The sequence below is a fragment of the Carlito syrichta genome, unplaced genomic scaffold, assembly GCF_000164805.1.
Source record: "Carlito syrichta isolate Samal-C Ts95f unplaced genomic scaffold, Tarsius_syrichta-2.0.1 Scaffold304638, whole genome shotgun sequence".
NCBI classification, from domain to species: Eukaryota; Metazoa; Chordata; class Mammalia; order Primates; family Tarsiidae; genus Carlito; species Carlito syrichta.
This window is the reverse complement of record NW_007248734.1, coordinates 491898-515250: the sequence shown is the minus strand read 5'-3', so window position 1 is coordinate 515250 and position 23353 is coordinate 491898. Positions and strand designations below refer to the sequence as shown.

General features: G+C 34.1%; 1 protein-coding gene across 5 annotated transcripts in view; it reads right to left on the bottom strand.

Annotated features, from left to right (window-relative positions):
- The window catches only part of EPHA5 (EPH receptor A5), a 363799-nt gene that overhangs the window by 272262 nt on the left and 68184 nt on the right, over positions 1-23353 (bottom strand). For all 5 annotated transcript variants that reach the window (XM_008060513.2, XM_008060517.2, XM_008060515.2 and 2 more), the window contains exon 3: positions 15924-16587. In XM_008060513.2, coding sequence (XP_008058704.1) covers positions 15924-16587 — 664 coding nt within the window. The remainder of the gene's footprint in view (positions 1-15923; positions 16588-23353) is intronic.

Sequence of the window (23353 nt, the reverse complement as noted above, 5' to 3'; positions counted from 1 at the left end):
CTGCGGTGGCCGGGAGCGGCCGCTGCACTCCAGTCTGGGTGACAGAGTGAGACTCCAACACACACACACACACAAAAATTGTGCTCTATATAGCTGGCATGCAGCTGGATCTACTAACTCATGAATATAGATATTTTTTCCATAACAGTTCTGCTTTACCTATTAAAACATAAGAACATTTGTCTTTATTATCAGACTGAAAGTTTATCTTAGATCAAACAAGAGAAGTAGTAATTGTTTTTATTGTTCTGTTTACAAAGCTATGTTTGCCTATTTCCTTTTTCCTTTTATGCTTTGTTTCATTTTGCCTTGTATTCTGTTGCTTTGTATTCTGTTTCTTTTCAGCTTCCCATCACCAAAAATGACATGAAAATACTTAAAAGTTGAAGTCTCTTCTAGTCAAAAACGTTGTACCTGCTAAATGTGGAATTTTGGAGTTGGTAGGAAGGTGAGGAGTCTTCTAGCTTCTTTACTGTGGTGAAGAAACATCTACATGTACAACCAAGTCCCTGAGGTGCACAGAATCCTGAGCAAATCTCCTCACTTATATTACACAGTCCCATTTGTTGTCATTGCTATTTGTTTTGTCTTTTTTAGAGACAGGATCTTGTTCTGTCACCCAGGCTGGATTGCAACGGCCTGATCTTGGTTCTCTGCCAAGTTAATGTGATCCTTATACCTTAGGCTCTAGAATAGCTATGACTGCAGGCACCCAACACCATATCCAGCTAATATTATTTTATTATTATTATTTATTTATTTTTTTTAATTTTGGTAAAAATGGAGTCTCGCTATATTGTCCAGGCTGGTCTTAAACTCTTGGCCTCCAGTAATTCTCCTGTTTCAACCTCCCAAAGTGCTGGGATTACAGGGAAAGGCCACCATGCCCAATCCAGTTTTGATGTATTGCTTGTATACCAAACCTCCAAACAAAAGAAAAACAATAAACCTAAACTTGAATAAAATGACACTTTAATGCTTCAAAGGCCAAAATTTTTAAAATTTTAATTTTCTGTACTAATTCTTTAGGAATAGACAGGTAAAGCAAAGCAGCTTATGTGCCCAAGCATGTAAAAAGCAAAAAGGTTACAAACCAATTGAGAATTCTTAAACCACTGACAAAATCTCTCTTCAAGTACAACAGGTATCTTGGGTTTTATGCCCAAAGTTCTCCCTTCCCATTTAGATGTACCCATAGAAAACATGTTATAGCATCTAATTTGGTTCCTGACTAGCCATGGTGCCTAATTACAGGCATCTACTGTCCAAGGTAAGAGCTTCAACTGGATAAAGAAAATGTGGTACATATGCACAATGGAATATTATGCAGTCATAAAAAAGGACAAATATATGGACTTAGCAGCAATTTGGATGGATTTGAAGTTGATCATATTCAGTGATCTATCACAGAAACGAAGAACAGAGTACCATATGTTCTCATTCATAAGCGGACCTTGAACAATTATAATACTATAAGAAAGCATTTGGCAGTAATGAAAAACTGCCGGGGACGGGTGGGATTGGCAGTTGAGGGAAACTACTAGGGGAGGGAGGGACATACCTCATCAAGAGTACCTGCATAATCAGTGTTTGTATACCTAACCCTGAATTGTATGCCACATCTTTATAATTAAAATAATAATAATAATAATTTTTTTAAAAGAGCTTCAGAATCCTACGTGTTCTTACACACACACTGTCTTGCTCATTCACACTGTCTTGCTTTGCTTATTTGTTCATCTTCCTGTCCCTTTCTAGCCACCATAAATTGTCTTTTCATTTCCTTAGTCTGAGTTCTGGCTATAGGGAAGTTTCTCTCTCACATAAAAACTACTCTGATGGCTCCCAAGGCTTTCTGGAGTGCTTGTCTCTCCCACCCGTACTATAGTGCAGTTCACATCGACAACAGATTTTCACCGGTGATTTGAGTCAAGGTGACATAATTAAATGAATTTCAAATGCATTTTAATGGAGAACATATAATATAGTAGAAAGACACGGACTTTGAAACAAACACACCTGGGTTCAAAATGTCAATTTGCCACTTTATAGTTTAGTTTATGTGATCTTAGTAAAATTAACCTTCTGAGCTTTCAGTTGCCCCCGACACCGTGGCTCACAGGATATTGTCAAGCTTAAAAGAAAGACTATGAATAAAACATTTAACAGTACAGACATATAGCAATTCTTTGCATATGTGTCAACCCTTCTTCTTGCCTTACCGTTCCTGTTAAAATATCCTGACAATTCTGATATTAAGAATCTTAGATCTCATTTCTTGGAATCCCTATTATTTCTAGTATACCACTGCTTTGTACAGTTCATTTGAAAGTCAACCTATTCCCTTTGGCCTATTTTTGTATTTTCTAGGAACAAGGTCCTTTTCTCCTCGACTTTAATTCCATTCCCTTCGAACTTCAGAAGAAAATAACTTACACTCTCCTGAGGTCTGCTCACAAGAATACTCTGACCAGTCTTTCCCTTGATGATGACAGGTTGCCCTTGGTTAAGACGTTCACCTTCATCAGATTTTTCCAAAAGTCAGATTTTTCACCTAACTCTGTGCTGCTTGAAAGTCTAATATTTTTCTACCATCAGTTCCTCATCAAGACTTAATTAACAATCTCTCGATTCCTGTAACATACATCTAATCACTTGCAGACTGCCTGGTTGGTCTAGTTTATTTTTCTCTTAAATTGAGATCACAATTTCCATGCTTATACACATACAAACAACATGCAGAAAGCTTGTAAGTCTTTAAAGGGGTTAACATGAATAGCTGACCAGGCCAGATCTGGTGTACTCCCATCTCCGACTGTTCTACATGCCATAGGTGGGTGGATAATCATCCAGGGTGGTGGTAGCAAAGCAACAAACATTAATAAAAAAAACAAAAACAGAAACTCACACACATACTGCACTTTGTCTAGGATTGTCTCTCATTGAAATTTGAAATGGCCTTAAACTTCAAAATCTAACTAGCATGTATTGAGGATTTTCTTTGCGCCAAGTACTAAGCTTCATGAGCCTCCAATCTTTACAATCTAATCCAGGTTTTGAAATCATAAACAATACTTTCACTGTGGGAGACAGTGGAAACATTTTTTAGTATGGATTGGTCTCTAACATTATGAACAGAGAGCAATAACAACTCAGGGTCTGGCAATAAAGTATGGAAGAAATCAAACTCAAAAATTAAAGTGCTATCTTGGAGTATTATTTTGGTGAAACTGCTAACAGATGTTTTCTTCTTGTCCATAGTGGGAAAAAAAAACCTCATTCTGTATTTAAATTTATTTTCACCTGAAAAAAGAATGAACTTCCTCAAAATTTAAGTGCATTATTCTATTCATGTGTGGGCCTGAAGAGGACCAACTTGACTTAAATCAGCTCTATTATTACTGTTTTAATTCCCTTCCCACCCCGCCTCCCACCACTGACTGTGCCAAAAAAAGCTACTGCTGTCACAAAACAAGGAGTCTTCACTATTGTGACATTTCATTTATCTGGGCAGCAACATGCTTGAAAGGCAACTTGCCTAGCTCTAAGTAAAGTATGGAAGACAATCAAATGCAGTTAAGAAAACCTGTGTTGACATATTAAATCATGCTTGAACCAAGAGAGCAAAAACAGACGACACACAAAACCTTCTAAAGATAATCTTAAATAAATAAATAATACAGGTCAGTCTGACTCTAAAAAAAGAAGCTTTTAGCATTGGAAAATGTTGGGAATGGGTGAATATTGGAAAATCATTCACAGGACCAAGTAACGTTGCTTTCAGATCGTGAGTCATACATACACGCAGTTAGTATAGGGAAAGGAAGCATGGGAGAAACACTGGGAACATTTGGTATCACATGACTTTTTTAACTCATAAAATAGAAATGAAATTTGGATACTCTTATTTTTAAAATTTTAGAAATGTCTTAAAGAAATTCTTTCAAGGCACTTTGAATTCATCAGAGGAAAAGCTCTTATGCATATAGAATAGTGTATTCTTCTTCTTCTTTACAATCACACAGCAGGAACTTTCCTGTATTCATTCTCCAAGTCTGATTCCTGCTAACAATTCCATCAAAGAAATGGAATTATCCATCAGTCAAATTATCATTTGCTCTAATTGTTACTTCCTCCAAACTGTGGCTCTTCTTGCCTTCCTTACCTTTTCTTTTTAAAGCCACACCTTAACAGTACTCAAATGAGCAGTATATCTTCAAGCTCAGAAAAGATCAAAGCATCTCAACAAACACTCTGGTTCTAATAGATGAAATCTTCCTTGTCAGCCATAAATGCAGACAAAGCACTTAAAAAACATAAAGAATCAAACTCTGAAGGATAAGATGTGACCCATGCACATGATGAGAAATAATAAGTAATATAAAAGCATTTTCATGTAATGTAAACCAGTTATGAGATCCTGGATAGCTTAGAATTCACTTTTGTACTATTATTATGAATGATACGCTTTCTAAATAGAACTATGCCAGGATTAGTAATTCCATGACTTCTTGATTTATAATCATTGGCATGTCTTTCTGGACTATTGCAGAAGTTAGATTTAAAGGTATAAATTACACCATTTCAGTAAAAGGCACACTTATTTTTATCTTCTCTCAGTAGTATAAACCAGATAACTAGATCAATTAGACAGACAGATAGACAGATAGTTACAAATTAAACTACACTTGCTATTAGTTAGATAGTTTTCTATGCAACCATTCAAAGTGGCCAAGTGATTTTTCAAGGTGAGTCCATATAGGAGGTATTCTAAATAAATAAGTACAGGTAAAACATAAAATATTTAACAAGTGGATCCTAATAGGATCTAGAAAGAGGCAGTGCTATATACTCAGGTTTGTCATTAATGCTATAAACAATTGCAATACAGATCAATCTTGTGTTTACATTTGGTTTTATACTATACAAAGTAAAAGAGTAGAACAAAGATTCTGAAGTTAAATAAATGATCTTTTAAAAATCCTACATTTGGTGGTTGTGTGATATTGAACAGGGTAATCCCTTCCTCCATTTCCAACCACAGACATCACATCATTTCCTTATTAGTTTACTGACCATTATAAAATTTCTAACTCATATGTTAAATTTTTACTAAGGTAATGAAACGTGATGTGATATATATATATATATATATATATTTTATCCTCTAAAAACAGTTTTCCCTTGTTCTGCATGGAAGGATCATTGTGTTTTAACTTATTTTGTTGTAATAGAGAGTTTATAAAACATATCAAGACTTCCATCTGTATTATAACACCATTTTTAGTACTATGAATAAAAATGATTAATCTCATTGCAATAAACAGTATTAACATAACACCTCTAAATTCATACCTTTTGCTTGATTTTGTACAGATGACATGATTTAATTACAATTATTGAGTTGACTAATGAAATAAAATTCAATTTTATGATATTATTTAGGAGTCTGTATACTAGAGTTATTTTAAGCAAAATTAGTGTTCTGATGCCAAATTTCACATGTATTTTTATTTTGTACTCCTTTCTTAAATCCAAAGTGTATTTTTCTCTAAATTAATTTTTGGAAATTTTTTTGATAAAGCTTGTGAATAAAAAAATAATAGAAAGAATGTAAAGATGTAGAGACTTTTTTTCCTAATTCATGCAAATCCTTCAAATTCTACTACTACTTACAAAAAAGAAAAAGAAAAATGATGCCCTTTCATCTGTTTATGACAATGCTTATTAATAGATAAAAGTTACTTTTTTGTCAAATGTTTCAGACAGCTTAACTAATATTTCTTCAGATATACATTATTTAATAAAAGAACATGAGTATTGAATCAAACTTAAAATGTATTTTTGAAAAAAGTAGACCATTCTTCATTTTAGTTCTAATAAATACTGTTGAATTTAGTACTAGGGGTTTCAAATGAGGAAATTAGATATCTTTCACTAATTTTATCTTCCTATAGGTCCATATAATTTTCTAAAATTACAACCTTTGTATTTGGCATTGTGTACTTGAGGAAACTACAAAGTTTGGAATTTATGAATTCACAGAAATCTTTCAGTTCCAACAATGTGAAAATCTAAGAAAACCTAAAAATACTTCGGCTACAAAGACTTAGAAATGCTAAATTAAATAGAACAAAGTTTAAGGTTATTTTTTGTTATATTTTGTTTTAACACAGAGAAATTACAAGTTAATAAGTTTAAAATATCAGAAATGGCAATCTGCCTGGGGCAGAAACAAAGAAAAAGTTAAAGCCTGGTTTGCTAACTGCCAAGGGCTGATTCTCAGCTGCTCTCCAAACCGGGTGGGGTAAAGTGGAATCTGGAAATTTTAAGTGACTTAGATTTTAACATCCCAGGAACCAGGAGAAAAGGCCATAGCCATGTACTTTGTGGGATGCCTTTCAGAGAGCCTAAAACCTTGAAAGCTGGCTACACCCTCATGAGAACACTACCTAAAAAAAAATGTAGTCATGTGCACAATCGGAGCACAAAGAGACATATATCTGATGACTTCTTGATGGGAGGAAGAGTGGATATGCTTCAAGAATCAAAATCAGTGGCTCCCTAGGTGAGGTTTAGGGGTGCAAATAGCACTAGCCACCAAAAGCCACCAAGCATTAATCTTAAATATGACAGTTCTCAACCCTGGCTTCTGGCTTCACATTATAATCACCTGATAAACTTTTAAAAAATAGTGAACCTCTGACTGGCCCCATACACAGAAATCAAATTTCTCTTTGGTTTGCCCAGCAACAATATCATTTAAAATGATTGTGTTTCACTATGAATATTGAGTACAGAAAAAAATAGATAGTATATATTAGTGGGAGAAAATGCTAAATTATGTGAGAAACTGCTAGTGGTCAGTAAGAAAAGACACACATCTCAAAAACAGAAAAATCAACAGGTAATTTATAAATGAGAATGACTGGGATGTGACTCCATGTCTTTATTTTCTACTTTCCTGTGGTTTGACTTTTCCAGAACTTGTAACATGTCTATTTTTTTTTTTAATAATGGAAGAAACAGGCCCAGCATTTTGGGAGGTCAAGGCGAGAGGATTGCCTGAGCCCAGGAATTTGAGACCAGCCTGGGCAACTTGACCTAGTCTCTGCAATATATCAAACAAGTTAGTTGGGCGTGGTAGAGTGCACCTATAGTTCCAGCTACTTGAAAGCATCACCTGAGCCAAGCAGGTCGACACTGGGGTGGCCGTGAACGTGCCGCTGCTCTCCAGCCTGGGTGACAGAGTGAGACCCTGACTCAAAAAAGAAAGAAAAGAAAAGAAAAAAATGGAAGAAAGAAATGACAGTAAATATGTGATTCTTAAGTCAGGATGCAATTATCAGAAATAAATATTATTAGATCTAGTACTGTAAACAGTTAAATGTTTGTAACCTATAAAATAAAATATATTAAAGAACATCTTGAGAGGGAGATAAATATACAATTAATGCCAAATGACTCGGAAACACCATGGATAATGTAATATTTTGACATATATACAAAAGGGATTCCAATTAATATATTCCTGTTCTTGCCCTTGTGTAGTTATGGTCCTACTTTATCTATACCTCAGTTTACTAATCTGCAAAATAAAAAAAAAAGAGCATTCAGTGTAAAGGTTCTTTACATCAGTGCTTCTCAAACTTGAATGTACATAAAAAATCACCAAGGAATGTCGCTAACACGTAGACTGAGATTTAACATTCTGGGATAGGGTTAAGATTCCTATGTTTCTAAAACATTCCCAGTGATGCCAATGCTGCTACTTCATGCACCATTCCTGGAGTAGGTAGACTTCAGGTAGACTTACATGTAAACTTTATGGGTGCAGCTGATAACATGTAACATTTCGCAGAGGAGGAAAGTAGGGCTCAATCTAATTAACTTGGCAGCAATCACTTATCTACCATACAAAAATGTGAGATTTGAGCTGAAGCCTGCATCATTTTAAAGCCCAATGCCCTTAATTTGTTGCATAAACAAAAATATCTCCTCATGCTTTCATAGATCACTTTTAATTATTGAAGTCTACTTAATGATTTTATGCAAGTGTTGTCTACTTTATTTCTTATCATTTGCATTTATTTTTTTGAACTTTTAGTTCTCAAGAATCTGAGAACTAACACTGAAATCTTTGCTAAATGACATGAGTTGTCACCATTAAATTTCTCTGTGCACACTACTTTTCCCATGCAAAATGTACTGATTTATGTTATCAGACTTTATGTAAGTTTTTTGCTGGTATCTAAATAATAGGAAAAGAAGCAAAACAATAAAAAGACTTTTTGTTTCCTGTCACATTTAAATGTTGTGGATTTTCAATAGTTTCGAATATATCAATTAAGATATGTAAGATATTAAGATATGTAGAGCTCTTTGTAAGTCTTTATCATTAACATATTTCCTGATAATTATCTTTTTATTAAAATATAATAAAAGGAGCTCATCCAGTGCATCTCATTTTAATAAATGTTTATTATTAAGAGGTGTTTTACACAAGTACGAAACATTTGAACATAAAATATAATCATTGATTCTCCATCCAAATGATCATGATGAAATTCAAGTCCATTAATGTTAAAATTCACTTGCACAATAACAATATGTAACAAGTCATTATCATCAAAAAAACATCTAGAGACCTGCCCGAGGTAAGATTAACAAAGTAGTAATTACTATTTTTGTGAAGATAAGATATAGCATTTATCTGTTACATTTGTTCTAAACTAGAGATATACAAAGCCTCAACACTTTCATTAGTATACTTTCTTTTATGAATAAGAAAGGAATGCAAACCAAGTTTTAAAGTTTGACCAAAGGTATTGCCAAGTATTTAGTTCTATTCTTTTCTTTAATTGTCAAGACCCCCCCATGTTTCCATTCATCCACACATAGCAGAAGATTTACTAGTTACTATTATTGAACCAATAAAACAAGTTCTTAAAATAAATGGGGGGATGTCATACTTTCAATAGGTATAGTAACTTACAAATAATCATCCACCAGTATCACTCACAAATAAACTGAATTGTTCTGTTCCATTCCTAAGTCTGGTCCCCTGCCTCCTCCCAAGCTGTGAGTTTGCTGTTATCTCCAATCTCCAATAAATTCCCTTTTGTATAAGAGAAAAAATAATAAATAAACTAGATTGTTTCATGTTAGATATGCATGTTTCTGATTCCTATAGTATTTATCAGGAATCTTCTATCTTTAAAATAATATTACAAGAACATCCTCTTTTAGCCAGTAAGTTCAGAAATTTGCAGATCTTTTATTTCTCAGATTTTAATATGCAACTAAATTTTTAAAGTTTAATCTTAGAAAAAAAGACATACATAAAATTAATAAAATAACTCTTTGCACCAGAAGCTCTCTTTGCTTGCTATGCTGTTTCTTGTGCTTTTCTTAATTTTTTTTCTTTATGCATGCCTATGTTAAATGCCAGCTTTTCTGAAAACATGTCTTTGTTGTCCTATCTAAAATAGTACATTCTACCTCCTGGTAACCATATCACCTTTAGAAATTTTCATAATTGTTAAGTATAGATGTCAGTTCATATGCATATGTGTATGCATTTGTCTGCATTTCTAGAACACAGGAATTGTACAAGAAGGATACAGTGACTACAACAATAATAAGCTTAAAATGGGTGAAACTATGTAACCAGATAACAAATCTTTGTTTTGTACCTCTAGGAAAATCTTTATAAAAGATTTTCTATGATATTTACATAGTTTTGTTCACTCAGCGAATAAAAATGTTATATTATCCTTTGATAAATGAAATTGCTCAATAATATACTACCTAGTTAGAAAAAAATAGATACATTTCTAACCTACAGCTACCCCATAAATTTGTGATAACAGACACATAATCCTGTAGATTTATTTTTAGTGGGAGATATGAAATAGATAATCTTTATTGAATAAGCATAATATGCTAGATATGTGCTAATTTTTATATATGATCTCACACAATTACTATGAGGTAGTCATATATGAAGAAAGCAAGGAACAGAGAGATTCAGTAACTTGCACAGGTATACAAAGTTGGTAAAAGGCAGAGGTAGAATTAGAATCCAAGCATTCCCACTCAGAAGTCATGTGCTTAAACTAATAGAGTATGCCGCCTCTCACAAGTAGCATATTTCCCACCATAGTCAAGTTAAATTAGTCAGATTTCAAAATGCTCATCACCTTTATTCTGCAGAATTTAAAACAAAATATTCACTTTTGCGAAGGTATCCAGTTCATATACATATCTATACACCTGTTTTCATTTAGTGGCATGTGTGTTCATTTAAGGAGAGTATGAATATTTGGGTTAGCGATTCTCAACTGGGAGTAGTTTTTCCCCCAAGGAACATTTCACAATATCTGGAGATATTTTTGGCTGTCAAAATGGGGAATAGACTATCTTACTGTAGCTAGTGGGTAGAGAACTAGAAGCTACTAAATATCCTACAATGAATATGACAAGTAAAAGTTTCTGGCCCAAAATATCAATACTGCCAGTGTTGAGAAATCTTGATTTATAAAAAAACCAAAATGAAAACCAAATACAGAATATGCTTCTAAAATTTTATTAGAGCTAATCTAAAAGTATGCCAGGGAGCAGTTTAAAGAGAGACCATTTATTTTATTATTCTCATGTATAATATCTGTAAATGAATGAAATGATTTGACTACCTAATTGTCTTGCTGTTTTTTCATAAAAGGAAAGTATGCACACACACACACACCGTAAAAGCTATCCTTTGTTCAAATTTTGATTAAAATTAGTTTTCTTTTGTTGCATATAATAATATACCATATCGAATCAAAAGTTCAACCCCTTTGGTTTTTTTGTAATATGCCTAATTAAAAATAACTAGGCTCTCCGATGCATAATTACATGAACACCTAATATACTATATTTCCAGCCAATTTTGTTTCAATCATAAATATGTACCAGAAGTATGAATGATAGACATCCTACTCCCTGCTGTATCTGTACTCTTTCTGAAGCAAGGCTTTTTCTTGAGTTGGGTATTTTTGCTACATTTTTCTTGCTGTGCAATCATCTCCCAGTTGGATAATTAATAAGTGCTTTCTCTCCACAGCTCTTGACGTGTAACCCCCCCCATGCTGTATTTTAGCATGTACTATATACCTTCTTCACTCTGACTGGTTTTGGCAGTGACCCACAATCTAAATCTCTTTCCTCCATTTGATATAAGTGAAACTATAATTATCTAGGGCTAATTTCAAATTACTACTTCATTCCACTAGCAACTGATGAAGATTAGTGGTCTTGCCTTGCATCTGAGTAAGTCAGCAACAAAATCACAAGAGAACTCAGCAGGCAACATTTGATTCATGTGAACTCAATTACTTCTGTCAAACACATTTACTTCAATAAAAAGCAGAAACTTTCAAAATGGGTTTTTGCCAACCGTTTGTTACTCAAAAGAAAAAAATTTCACTTGCCTCTTAAGGAAGAAAAAATAGCATGAATTTCATCAGAAATAATAATGAATAACAAACAGAAACATAATTGTGTAACTGGATTTAGAACATTATTTTTTTCTGAAAATAAAAAAACATTTCAAAGAAATAAATTTGTAGACTATAAATAAAGCAGATTATTATCAAAAGTTTAGGCACATAAAGTAAGCCTTAGAAAAACAAATATACACTATACTTTAAGTTAATAAAATAGAAAGAGTATTTTTTTATCTCATCAAATTATTAAGATAAGGTAGTCTATTTCTCTTAGAAGTTAAAAGAGAAAAGTTGTCTGGAAACGGCAGCTAATAAAATAGAAAGCAGAGTATTTTGTTACCTCATCAAACTATTAAATTAAGGTAGTCTATTCCTCTTAAAAGTTAATGAAAAGAATATGTGTGAAGTTGACATCACAAATGGGTAAATTGAGCAGTCTCCTGACTCATTGCTTGGTTGTCTTCTAAATTGAGGACATCTGTTAATAAGCTGCCCAAAATTCTGAATTCTGAAGATTTTGTCTAGAAAAGGCCTCAAGCCCAGCACATATACTACAGATCACAAGAGCATGATCTGACAACAACTACCTGGTCACCTTCCAGGTATATGATAATCAGTACCACAGAAATATTCAAACATAAGCATACTAATATAATCATTTATTTAATTAAATTCTAACATAGTCTGGTTATCAAAAACACTGAGTAACTAAATGTCATTACTTCATAAAGCCATATTATAACTGTATCTCAATGTGTGATGTTTTGGGCTCTACAAAATTCACTAAGTTGCCCTCTATAACTATTAACATATGAAGTACTAATTGCATATGATTTAAAACCTGGAACTTGAGAATTTGACCTGAGAGTCCTAGGACTAAGAAAGAATCCATTTGAAAGATCTGACAGTTTTCAGATCAAAGAAGTTTTCTACACATAAACACACAGATAAAATAAATAAACAAAACACGGTATTGAAAAACACAACATTCATTGACACTTTTGTACATTCTTTTGAAAGTCACTATCCCTTCCTCTTGCCTTTTGATGTTTTTCCCATTCCTTAAGTTAACATACATCACATCTGCTAGCAAGAAGTATACAGTCTAATGGGGGTAGGAAAATCTTTAATCAGATAATAAATCAGCAAATAGGTATAAAATAATAGGTCTAAATGGTTCTATGAAGGAAAGATATAGGAATCAATAACAGTGAGACTTAGCCTACTCTTAAATGGTCCGGACAGCTTAAAGAAGGGATATTGGAGTACAGAGCTGAAGGATTAGCATGAGTTAATTAGGCATAAAGGAGGTAGACGTATTCCAGGGGAAGAGAACAGAGTTACAAAAGAACAAGTAGTGAAAGTGAGTAAATTGTCTTTGAGAAACTGAAAAAAGCTAGCTTTGCTAGTGCATAAGGAAGGGGAGGAAGCACAGTTTAAGCTGACTCAGGAGAGATAACTGGGGCAAAACCATGCAGTTTTCTTAGGCTACTCTAAAAGCTTTCTTTGTCTTAAAGGAAACCACTGAAGTGTATAAAGTGTGTGTGTGGCTGGGGGAGGGGTAATGTGTGTGTAAAATAACAAGATTTGCATTTTTGTATAGGTAATACATTCACAGGTACAAAAATATAAACTATATATCAAGTTATTTATTATATTTGCAAATAAAATTCCAATAAGTTTTGCTTGTAGTTTGGAGGGAAAAAAGAGAAGTAGATGACTTTGAGAGAGAGTTGGTTGGTAATTTTTATAAACACTTTGTGACAAATTGGAACTGTGTAGTGAATAGGAAGTGTCAAGTGTGACTCCTAATTTTTTTACCTATCAAGGATACTTCCAAAACATCAAGAACCCCACTGAAGGTTTTGAGACTAGTGTGCTAAAATAATGAAATAGGTGAAAGTCATCATGACATTTTATGTTACACACACACACTCACATTTATGTTGATATATACATGTTTTGTTTAGACATGTCTCAACAATCTGTGATACTTTAACTCTCCAAAGCAAACCTTCAAAACTTTATTCATTCAATTAGTTAATCATTCAATTAGATACACTATTTATAAAATAAACGCTTGCAATTTCTCCTAGAGAGCCGCCCCATACCATTTATACATTGTAAAACACCAAGAGGCATTATTCATAAGGATTGCACTGTGTAATGTTCTCTGGCCTGTGCACTCTATAGACGGCATGACCCTTGCAACCACTGCTCCTACTACCAGGGTAGGATAATAAATACATGAATCAAGACAGAGTCCAGCATAGTAAAGTTTTCTACCATGTAACCTCTCCAGTTCATTCCACTGTCTCACTTAGACCCTCTAGATGTGTGTGGGCACCTGCATTAAAAAACATTCTGTCGGCTGGGCTTGGTGGCTCAGCCTGTAATCCCAGCACTTGGGAGGCCGAGGCTAGAGGTTTGAGACCCTGGACAACTTGGTGAGACCTTCTCTCTATAATAAATCACAAAAACTAGTCGGGCGTGGAGGCGTGCGTCTGTAGTTTCAGTTACTTGGAAGACTGAGGTGGAAGGATCGTTTAAGCCTAGCAGGTCAAGGCTGCACTGACTGTGAGTGTACCACTGCACTCCAGCCTGGGCGACAAGAGTGAGACTCCAACTCAAAAAAAATAAAAAATATTCTGTCAAAACACTGCCTCCCCAAGATATTTTCATGATAATTATCAGCAGAATATTTTAAACTCATCAACAATCAAAATGTATCCTCTAGACATGCAGAGGCCTCTTTTAATCTCTGTCAATCAGAATAAAGACAAAAGTCATTATCTTTAACTAAGGCATCCACATATTCTGCAAAATGATATAAACAATCAAATAGAGGATGATGTTTTAAAATACTCATAAATGAATGTTTGAAAATACTAAAATTTATATTTACAATATTTTAGAAGAAAATGTATTCAATGAATTGCTTATAACTCCTGCTTCTGATCCTTCAGTTATATACACCCTCACCTTAATCAGAAAACTGAAAAAAAAGTTAAGATAATGTTCCTTAGAACTCTCTTTTAATTCCAATTCTGAACAATTATGATTCATTTCCCCAATAAACTTATAATCATTTTAGGGACATAATTTTGATTTAACAACGCATTCAGATGTGTGTATATATATAAATTCAATGGGCCTGTAAAGGATTGCAGATTACATGGAAAAACAACAGCAGAATTATAGATGGTATTGTAAAGATACAAAATAGAAGCTGATGCTGAAAAAGAAAAGTGAAGTGCAATATGTTTCTGGAGAAAATAATTAGCCAAAGTCATTATAATTTACAGGTAATTTCCCTCGTTTTGTTTCCCTGGATCAATAATCAATCTACAGCCAAGCCTGAATAAGTGAGGAAGTTTGATTTATGTGGTATCGTGGACTTAGGAGCGAAAAATGCACCTGAAGCTACTATGTGGGATGCAGGGAATATTCAGCTTTTGATTTTCCTCTTAGTGAGTACTAATTAACTCTCGTTACCTGTTTAGTACATGCACACCGTGGTAAAAACAGGCTCAATATCACAAGGGCGCATAATTTTTTAAAATGTTTGTTTTCTTTTCCATAAGCTGTTCTTTACTTTGGCAAAAAATACTATCCTGTTCCAGAAAGCCATTGATAAATCTCCAAGTCCTATAATGCAACTCACCACAAGGTAGGCAAGATGAGGGCATTTTCCAATGCAGAATGAAGCAGCGTGCATGATCCAGTTTCAATTTAAAAGAAACATTAAAACAGGAACAACAACAACAAAAACCCTCCAAGGGCAAATTGCTTCGAAATGACCTTTTGTATTGACTCTGTCTCCACAAAGTCATGTTCAGGGGGCACTTGCTCATTATACATTTAAAGGTTTGCAAATTTTAAAAAGCAACCATGGAATAGCAACCATATGTAAACAACATAATAAACTAATCCTGTCAGTTTACAAATGTTTTGCTGTGAAGTTCATATGGCTGAACCTAGTTTCTGAAAAAATTTTTAAAAGGCAGTCAAAAACATGCCCAATATCATTTAAGATTTTGCATTTAAATGTTATACATCAATTAAAGAATAGAAAACAACTTCACGAGAGAAAATAGCAGCAGTAGACAACAATAATACAATGAAAGTTACTAGTCCCTTAGTTTAAATTGTTCAAAACTAAAACTTTTGAAAGCAAAATGAATATGAAATATTACACTACAATTCAGACACTCTCTGAGTATTAATTATGTATACCCAATAAAATGTTACATTAAATCTTTCATGGTTGCCAGAAATTTTAAAATTCTGAAAAGAGAGAAATCAAACTTGAGAGAAATAATCTCCATAAATTAGCAAAGTAAAAGGTCATTTGCTCATAATCATGGAAGGAGATGCATATACATGATCCAATTGAAGCAGACAGCCCCTGCAGATCCGGAGGCAAACTCTTACCTTGACAGGTGCCATTTTTCTCTTCATATCCTGCCTTGCACATGCATTTCCCGATGGGCACCAGCCACTCCCCTTCGGCGCTGCAGTGCATTTTGGGAGGTTCATCTGTCACAGAATGGTTGACACAAGAGCCTGACACTTCAAGCAACTGGGAAGAATCAGCTCCAGTGATGGTGTCAGGGAAGACAGCCAAGTGTCGTACCACAGAAGGGCATTTTTTATAGTATACACGCACAGAAACCAGAGCAATGCAAGCACCGACATCTTGAAAAGCAAGATAAAATCCCTTTTTGCTTAGAGGTCCTACATCTCTGACCTCTGTATTCAGTTTCATAACACGGTCACCGAGATCAAGTTCTGTGAAGCTTTCATCAGCAGCAATGGTATCAATTTTGATGTACTGGTTTTCCTTGATGTTTCTCCCATTCTCATTATCTGACTCAAAATAATACATATTAAAAGTTTCCTTACAGGTCCCCAGTCCTCCAGGAAGGCTGTTGCAGTCCCGCAGAGTAAATTTGAGTTCTATGAAGATTCTGGAAGCACCTTCGTTGGAAATCCAGCTGGTCAAAAGCCAGTTATTCTGATTCTGTTCCATAACTTTGCATACTTGGTATGTGTGGATAGGGGCATAATTTTCATCAACTTCACCAATCTCTTCCCACTGCACAATATAAAATAAAAAGATTAAAACACTCAAAAAATAGAAAATAACCAGAAAAGGTAGCAAAGATCATAAAATAAAAATATTTCAGATATAGAAATGTCTGTAGCCTCACCCTGTAGTATCTAGAAAAAAAGCTTGTTATGAAGTATTAGGAGAAGATAATAACAAACATTTTAAATTCCCTTTTAAAATTAATTAAATTAAGGATTTATTATTTAATTTCTCCAACAGAACTAAATAATAAACATATCAGAATATACCCCAGAAAAAATAAACACGATTAAAAATAAAAATTAAATCTGGGTAATGCTAACAAGAAGAAGCAGAGAAGAAAAATATATCTAGAATTAAGATAAGTACATAAATAAATAAGGTAGACAAAATTTGAAAGGAATGAGAAAAAAGTACAGTAAATGTGGAATAGAAAGGAGAAAACCATAATGTGAAAGCATAGCCATTTATTTAATTGTTTTCATGCACAAATAGCACAGTACTGTAATAAAAGCAGAAAGAAAATTCATTGGTTTAAAATTAATAATAAATGTTTATTTCATTGAGCTCCTATATCCAGGACTCTTTTATAAATTAGATAGCTAAATATTAATTTATATATCATATCTGTAGATATAAGCATATAGACATAAAATAGAGACAAATTATAGATTAGTAATATAAATTGTCTTATCATTTTGAGTATTAATTCTTGTTATATCCTGGGACCACATTAATTCTTTTTTAAAAAACTTGTGAATTATTTTCTGTATTATGATCTTAAGAGTTCTGAAGGTATACAGGCCTCAAACATTAAGTATGGTTTATATGGCTTTCAAAATATCATTTCTTCAAAAAAGAAATATAAACCTAACTCTTTCCTAGTAAAATACTTCAGTTTTGAGAGTCTCAGGGTACCATAACCACTTCCTGAACAGTATGGAATGAAAATTTCTTCTCCATAAAAATGTCATTACAGCTTAAGAAGTTTCTTAAACCTATATAGAATCTGTGTGTACAATAACTATATAATTTTTTAATCATTAAAATTCCCCTGAAACACATTGAGCAATGGAACCATGCCAAATGTCACTGAATCCAGACTGTGTGATTTTGAATATTAAGTATTATAGAGAATAAACTTCATAGGCTCTCATTTATTACAACACAAAGTTAAATGTAACATTATTTCTTGAATTTTTTCATCTAGCAAAGATGTGAAAAAGGTGAGGGCATAGGGGATGCAAATGAATCCTATACCTGAGATGGCCCCTCTCAAAAGTTTAGCTGCCATCAGAGTAAGTAAAAGGTGCTAATGAGGTAAAACTGCTGAGTTCCTTAAATTCAAAAGAGAGTGACATCAAGATTTTATCTTGCCTAACAACTTTCACATGATGGTGTTATGCAAAGCCTCAGTTCTTTCATTTAATCTCCTTTTTTTTGGTCCTCTCTCAGAATGTATATAAACCCCATTTAGCCCCTGATATTCTAAACCAGCTTTCTATTTCGGCAGTCTGCCTTTAAACCACTTACATTTCTTCCCCAAGTGAGTTAGGCATCAATCTCTTTATTATAAATGGCTCCTGGATGTCATGATTAATAGTTCACGCAAAAGAACACCTAGTTAACCAGATGGAAATGGTAAGAATTATCAATTTACTGTAACAAGATTAACTAAATACATATTGAATTAGTAAAGGGGAAAAAAGCATCAGAAAGTTCTTCTCTATCTATAAAAAGGAAATCAAATTGCTACCTTATTTCTATTTTAAATACTTATTTTATGATAGTCTTTCGATATTTAAAAAAAATGAATTTAAGTTCTTTGCCTTGAATCAGTTATTTCAATAGAAAATCTATTTCTATATCATACATTCCAGTAGGATACTGCTAGCAAGTAAAAGCAAGCAGAAAGGCAGCATTTTTCAAAATAGCAAGGGCCAAGCAATTCATAGTCTTTGTCTCTACAAAGTCCAAGGTATCACAAATATTATTAAAAATGCAAGCCAAGCAGCACTTGACAAGACAGCTTAATAGTTACTGCTTCAGGTGATAATTTCAAAGTGTGTGCATAAGCATCTTGCTTCTCTGAGTATTCTCAATTAAGAAAAGAGAAACTGTAATTTTCTTTGAATTCAAAAACTGTCATAGTGAGATTTTATTTATTTTTCTTTTCAAGTACCCAAAATATAAATGAAGGCTCACATTTTATATTTTTAGTGAGCAAATAGAAAGACTATAATTTAAATAATTATGTCAATAAATCATTCAGAGAATCAAGCAGATGATATATCCATCTTCCATATATGCTTTCATTTAGACAAATAAGCTAAGGAATGGACAAAAAAATTTCATATGTATTAGATTGGCTATCCAAAATCAAACTTTGAATTCTTCTAAATTTCTTTTTCTCTTGAATGTGAAGACAACATCTTACTGTCCTCAGCAAAACATCGGGCATGAAGAAAAAGCAAGAAGATGAAGAGAAAGTAACACTCACCAAGAGCTTTAGAATGTGGCAGGCATATTTCTAAAGTTTTAGAAATGCCATGTCTAGAAGATTACGGCAATTTAACGAAGGACACAGATAGGAAACAATATTTCTGTTCCATTTTGTTGGATTTCTTGTGATTGTATGATTTAATAAAATAATTTGCTGGTCCTTTTATTACTACAAGTGATGAGCCTGGACATTTTGGAAGTGTGGGTTACTGAATGAAATATGGCAGCTACAGTTCTGCTCTTCAGGCCTAGCAAAGCTTCCAGATCCATCCTCTATGCCCATGCTTTTCTCTGTGTTGGTTTCCTCCTTATTTTCAATTATTTGCTTTAAGATAAAGGCACAGGTAAGCCTAGGTTGGCTTGATTTCCTTCCTAAATGCTTACATTTACTCCTTTTCCCTCCGGGCACTGAGAAGTCATGCCAGTTGCATTTCAAACCCATGGTTGGCCAGTCATCCCACGCTAGCCACATTCATCAGAGATGTGAAAAATGAAAAGGCCTTATTTTCAGTTTTTTTTTTTTTTTTTTTGAATTGGAGTCTCACTCTGTCGCCCCGACCGGAGTGCAGTGGCCGCTCCCGGCCCCCGCAGCCTCGACGGGCTGGGCTCCGACGATCCTTCCGCCTCAGCCTTCCAAGTAGCCGGAATTACAGGCGCGCGCTCCCACGCCCGGCTGATTTTTTGATTTATTGTAGAGATGAGGTCTCGCCAAGTGGCCCAGTCGGGTCTCGAACCCGCGGGCTCAGGCAATCCACTCAGCTCAGCCTCCCAAACGCGCGGGATTACCGGCTGAGCCACCGAGCCCGGCTAGGACTTATTTTCATATCCATAAGTGAATCATAAAGCTACCCATTTTTTTCCTACTCACACCGGTAAGAACTCATTTTCCCTTCCTGCCTTTCATTGCCTTATTAGGCTTCTTGTCCCAAGCTTCTACTGTCTGTAAGTAAAGCTCTCATTTGCAGTCCCTAAGATTGTATGTGACTTCTTTTTCCTTCAGGATCTGAAAATACGAACTCAAGACCCATGGCCTGAACTAGAGACTCCTCCTACAGCATGTCTCCAAAGCCACAGTATTAAGCATCATAGAAGAAAGTCCATTTTTACTTTTTAAGTTATCAGCGGTACCATTGTCAAGTTTTGTTTTCACTATTATGCTTTTATCTATTTATCTATTATTTTGCTGCTATATCTAGATTTATCTATTTTGATTGGAGTGCAGTGGTAAGTAACATTTTGGTAGACTCCTGAATAAAAATACTGCTTGATTGGTGTTGCACCAAAGAAAAATTCTAGCCTATAGCTCTGGTTTTAATCCCAGCGCTTAAAACATCTAGATGTATACATTGAGATCCGTCCTTTAGCATACAAACTATACGATATGGAGTGAGAATGAAAACTCTCTATCCAGCCGGGCTCGGTGGCTCAGCCTGTAATCCCGCGCCTTTGGGAGGCTGAGGTGAGTGGATTGTCTGAGCCCGCGGGTTCGAGACCCGCCTGGGCAGCGAGACTTCATCTCTACAATAAATCAAAAAATCAGCCGGGCGTGGTAGCGCATGCCTGTAATTCCGGCTACTGGGAAGGCTGAGGCGGAAGGATCGCCGGAGCCCAGCAGGTCGAGGCTGCGGTGGCCGGGAGCGGCCACTGCCCTCCAGTCTGGGCGACAGAGTGAGACTCCAACTCAAAAAAAAAAGAAGAAAAAAAAAAAAAAAAGAAAACTCTCTATCCTAGTCATCTAATATCCAATATAAAGCATTGGAAGGGGCCTTAAAAGATTTAGTCCTACTACTCATTTTAGAAATAAGAAATTGAAAACCAGACAAAAGAAAGGATTTGATCAAGTTTACAAAGAACCAAACTGAGCATTTGGACATCTACTCTGCCCATATTTACCGGTCTTCTTTTCAGCCTGTCTCTACCTCGAAGAATAGATTTGTGCATGGGATTCCTTAACTCACTCCATCAACTTCTACTTGACTTGCTGAAACTACATTTACATTTTTTCAGACATAATGAATGTAACCACAAACAATTATTTCTTTCTCTATATATCTTAATACTCAGAAACACAAATATGAAAGTAGCACACCTGCTTTTCTTATTGTCTATGCATCTCAGAGTCTGATATAACAAGTCACAGTATAGGGCACCTGATAGATAGCTTATGATGAATGAATTTATATCAAACATATACATACCTCTCCTTCATCCAGAGATTACACTAACTTAAAATTTAAAATACTTCAATATGGTAAATAAATGATTATGTGATTTGTGTTTATGTTGAACACAAAAATGAATCATTTTATCTTTAAATTGTTTGATTTTATAGCCTCTAATTAGAAAAGTTTATAAACTCAGATTTTTTTTTGAAAAGCAGTGCAGTAACTTCTAATTAAAAAGCTCTAGGCATTTATTTAAAGGTATTTTCTTAGCCAATTATTTCTACACTTACGAGTTTAGTTTTGTGTATAGACGTATAAAACTATTTTTTCATTAACATGACATTTTGCTAATTATAACTTTTAGCTTATTTCAGGTATTTTGTTCTTGGGTATATGTTTTCAAAGTATCCAATTTTCTACCCACTGGATACCTTATCCATCGCCTGAGTGACGGGCTTAATAAAAGCTCAAACCTCACCATCACTCAATATACTTGTGTAACAAATCTTCACATGTACCCCTTGAATATAAAAAATAAAAATATAAAAAATTCAGTTTATTTTGTCACCACACAGCCTTCTTAGCCATTCTATGCAGCTTAAAACCCAAAATACAGTATATCAGTCCATGGCACTATAAATTATCTCATATTTTAATCAAATAATATTAGGACAATATTAGGGATTTTCTTTGGCAAGATGACATAAAAATCTGGTAAGGAGTCAATTGCCTCCAGCTTTACTCTCGCATGACCAAAGCATAACTTTCAAGGAAGACCTTGTTTATCACCTAAATGCTTCTTTAAATAGAAGTAGCTGTTCATTATCCTTTGACATCATAATTTTTAATATAATGTCTTTTGAAATGCTCTGATGCAAAATAAATATTAGGCTTAAAATTTTGTATAAAATATTTTCAGATTTCATCGTTTATGATTTTCAGTGTGAGTGTGCAGGTATATGTTGGTATGTTTTGCTTTCACGTACTATGTTTTGCTAACTTCACTGAAAAACATCTGATCTCAAATTACTAATTTGCTGATGGCTTAAAAAGAATAGTGCCTCTCTATGATCTTAGGAAGTTCCTGAAAACAGTTTGACTATGAATTAAAATGTAGACATCTAACCCTTTACCCATTTTAACCAGTGAGCAACACATTCCAATTGCTACCTCAAAATAGGCTTAGTATATTAAAAGTCAAGAATTTCTGGAAGTTTTCTGGTATTGCAAACATCAGATACAGGAAACTTCAAACATAACAAATGCATCTTTGCTATTTGCTTCCTTTTAATTAGCATCTAGTTTATTATACTAATTTTCATTTTAATATCTAGTTTTCAGTTTCATTATTCTATATTTTTTTCTATTTTGCTATATTGACTAAAGTTAGGTGAAACATTATCAAATTTGGACCTGAATAAATTGATTGTTTTTATGATTTACCCAGGTTTATGATAAGCAGTTACCAATATTCATTCTTCCAATAACATTTTATAAAAATTACCATGCTTACATAAAATCATCGTGCTTTTTTCTTCTTGTCAGATGAACAATTGAGCTCATTTGTTTGTTCATGTGGAAATCTGTCGTTATCTAATACATTCAACTCAGGACATCTCTTCTAAAAGACAGTGGACCAGAAAATCCTCAAAGGGTAAGTCACTTAGGAAGATAATTAATAGGAAAAAAAAAATGAGGTATTTTACTATTGCTGGGGAGGATAATTTGTCTGTTTATTTGTTACTACTATCTTTGATGTGCTGCTATCAACTGGAATAATTTTTCATTAGGAACAAATATTATATTATTAAGACCAGTGCATGTTGGGTGTAAATATCAGTCTCTAGACAGCTTTGGGTGTTCAAATGTTCAAAGAATAGAGAGTCAAATGAAAGAGCAAACTTCATTCTGGGTTATATTACTTTGAAAGACATTTTGCTGGAACTCAAAAGTGATCCTAGAATGTGTGAAAACCTTGAACCTAATATAGCACAGGAAAAAGTGTTTAAATATATAGTCATATTTTAGATTACCTTTTCCATCAAATACTGCATGCGTGATGCACTCACACAGGATGAATAGAACGACATCATTATGCAGTTGAG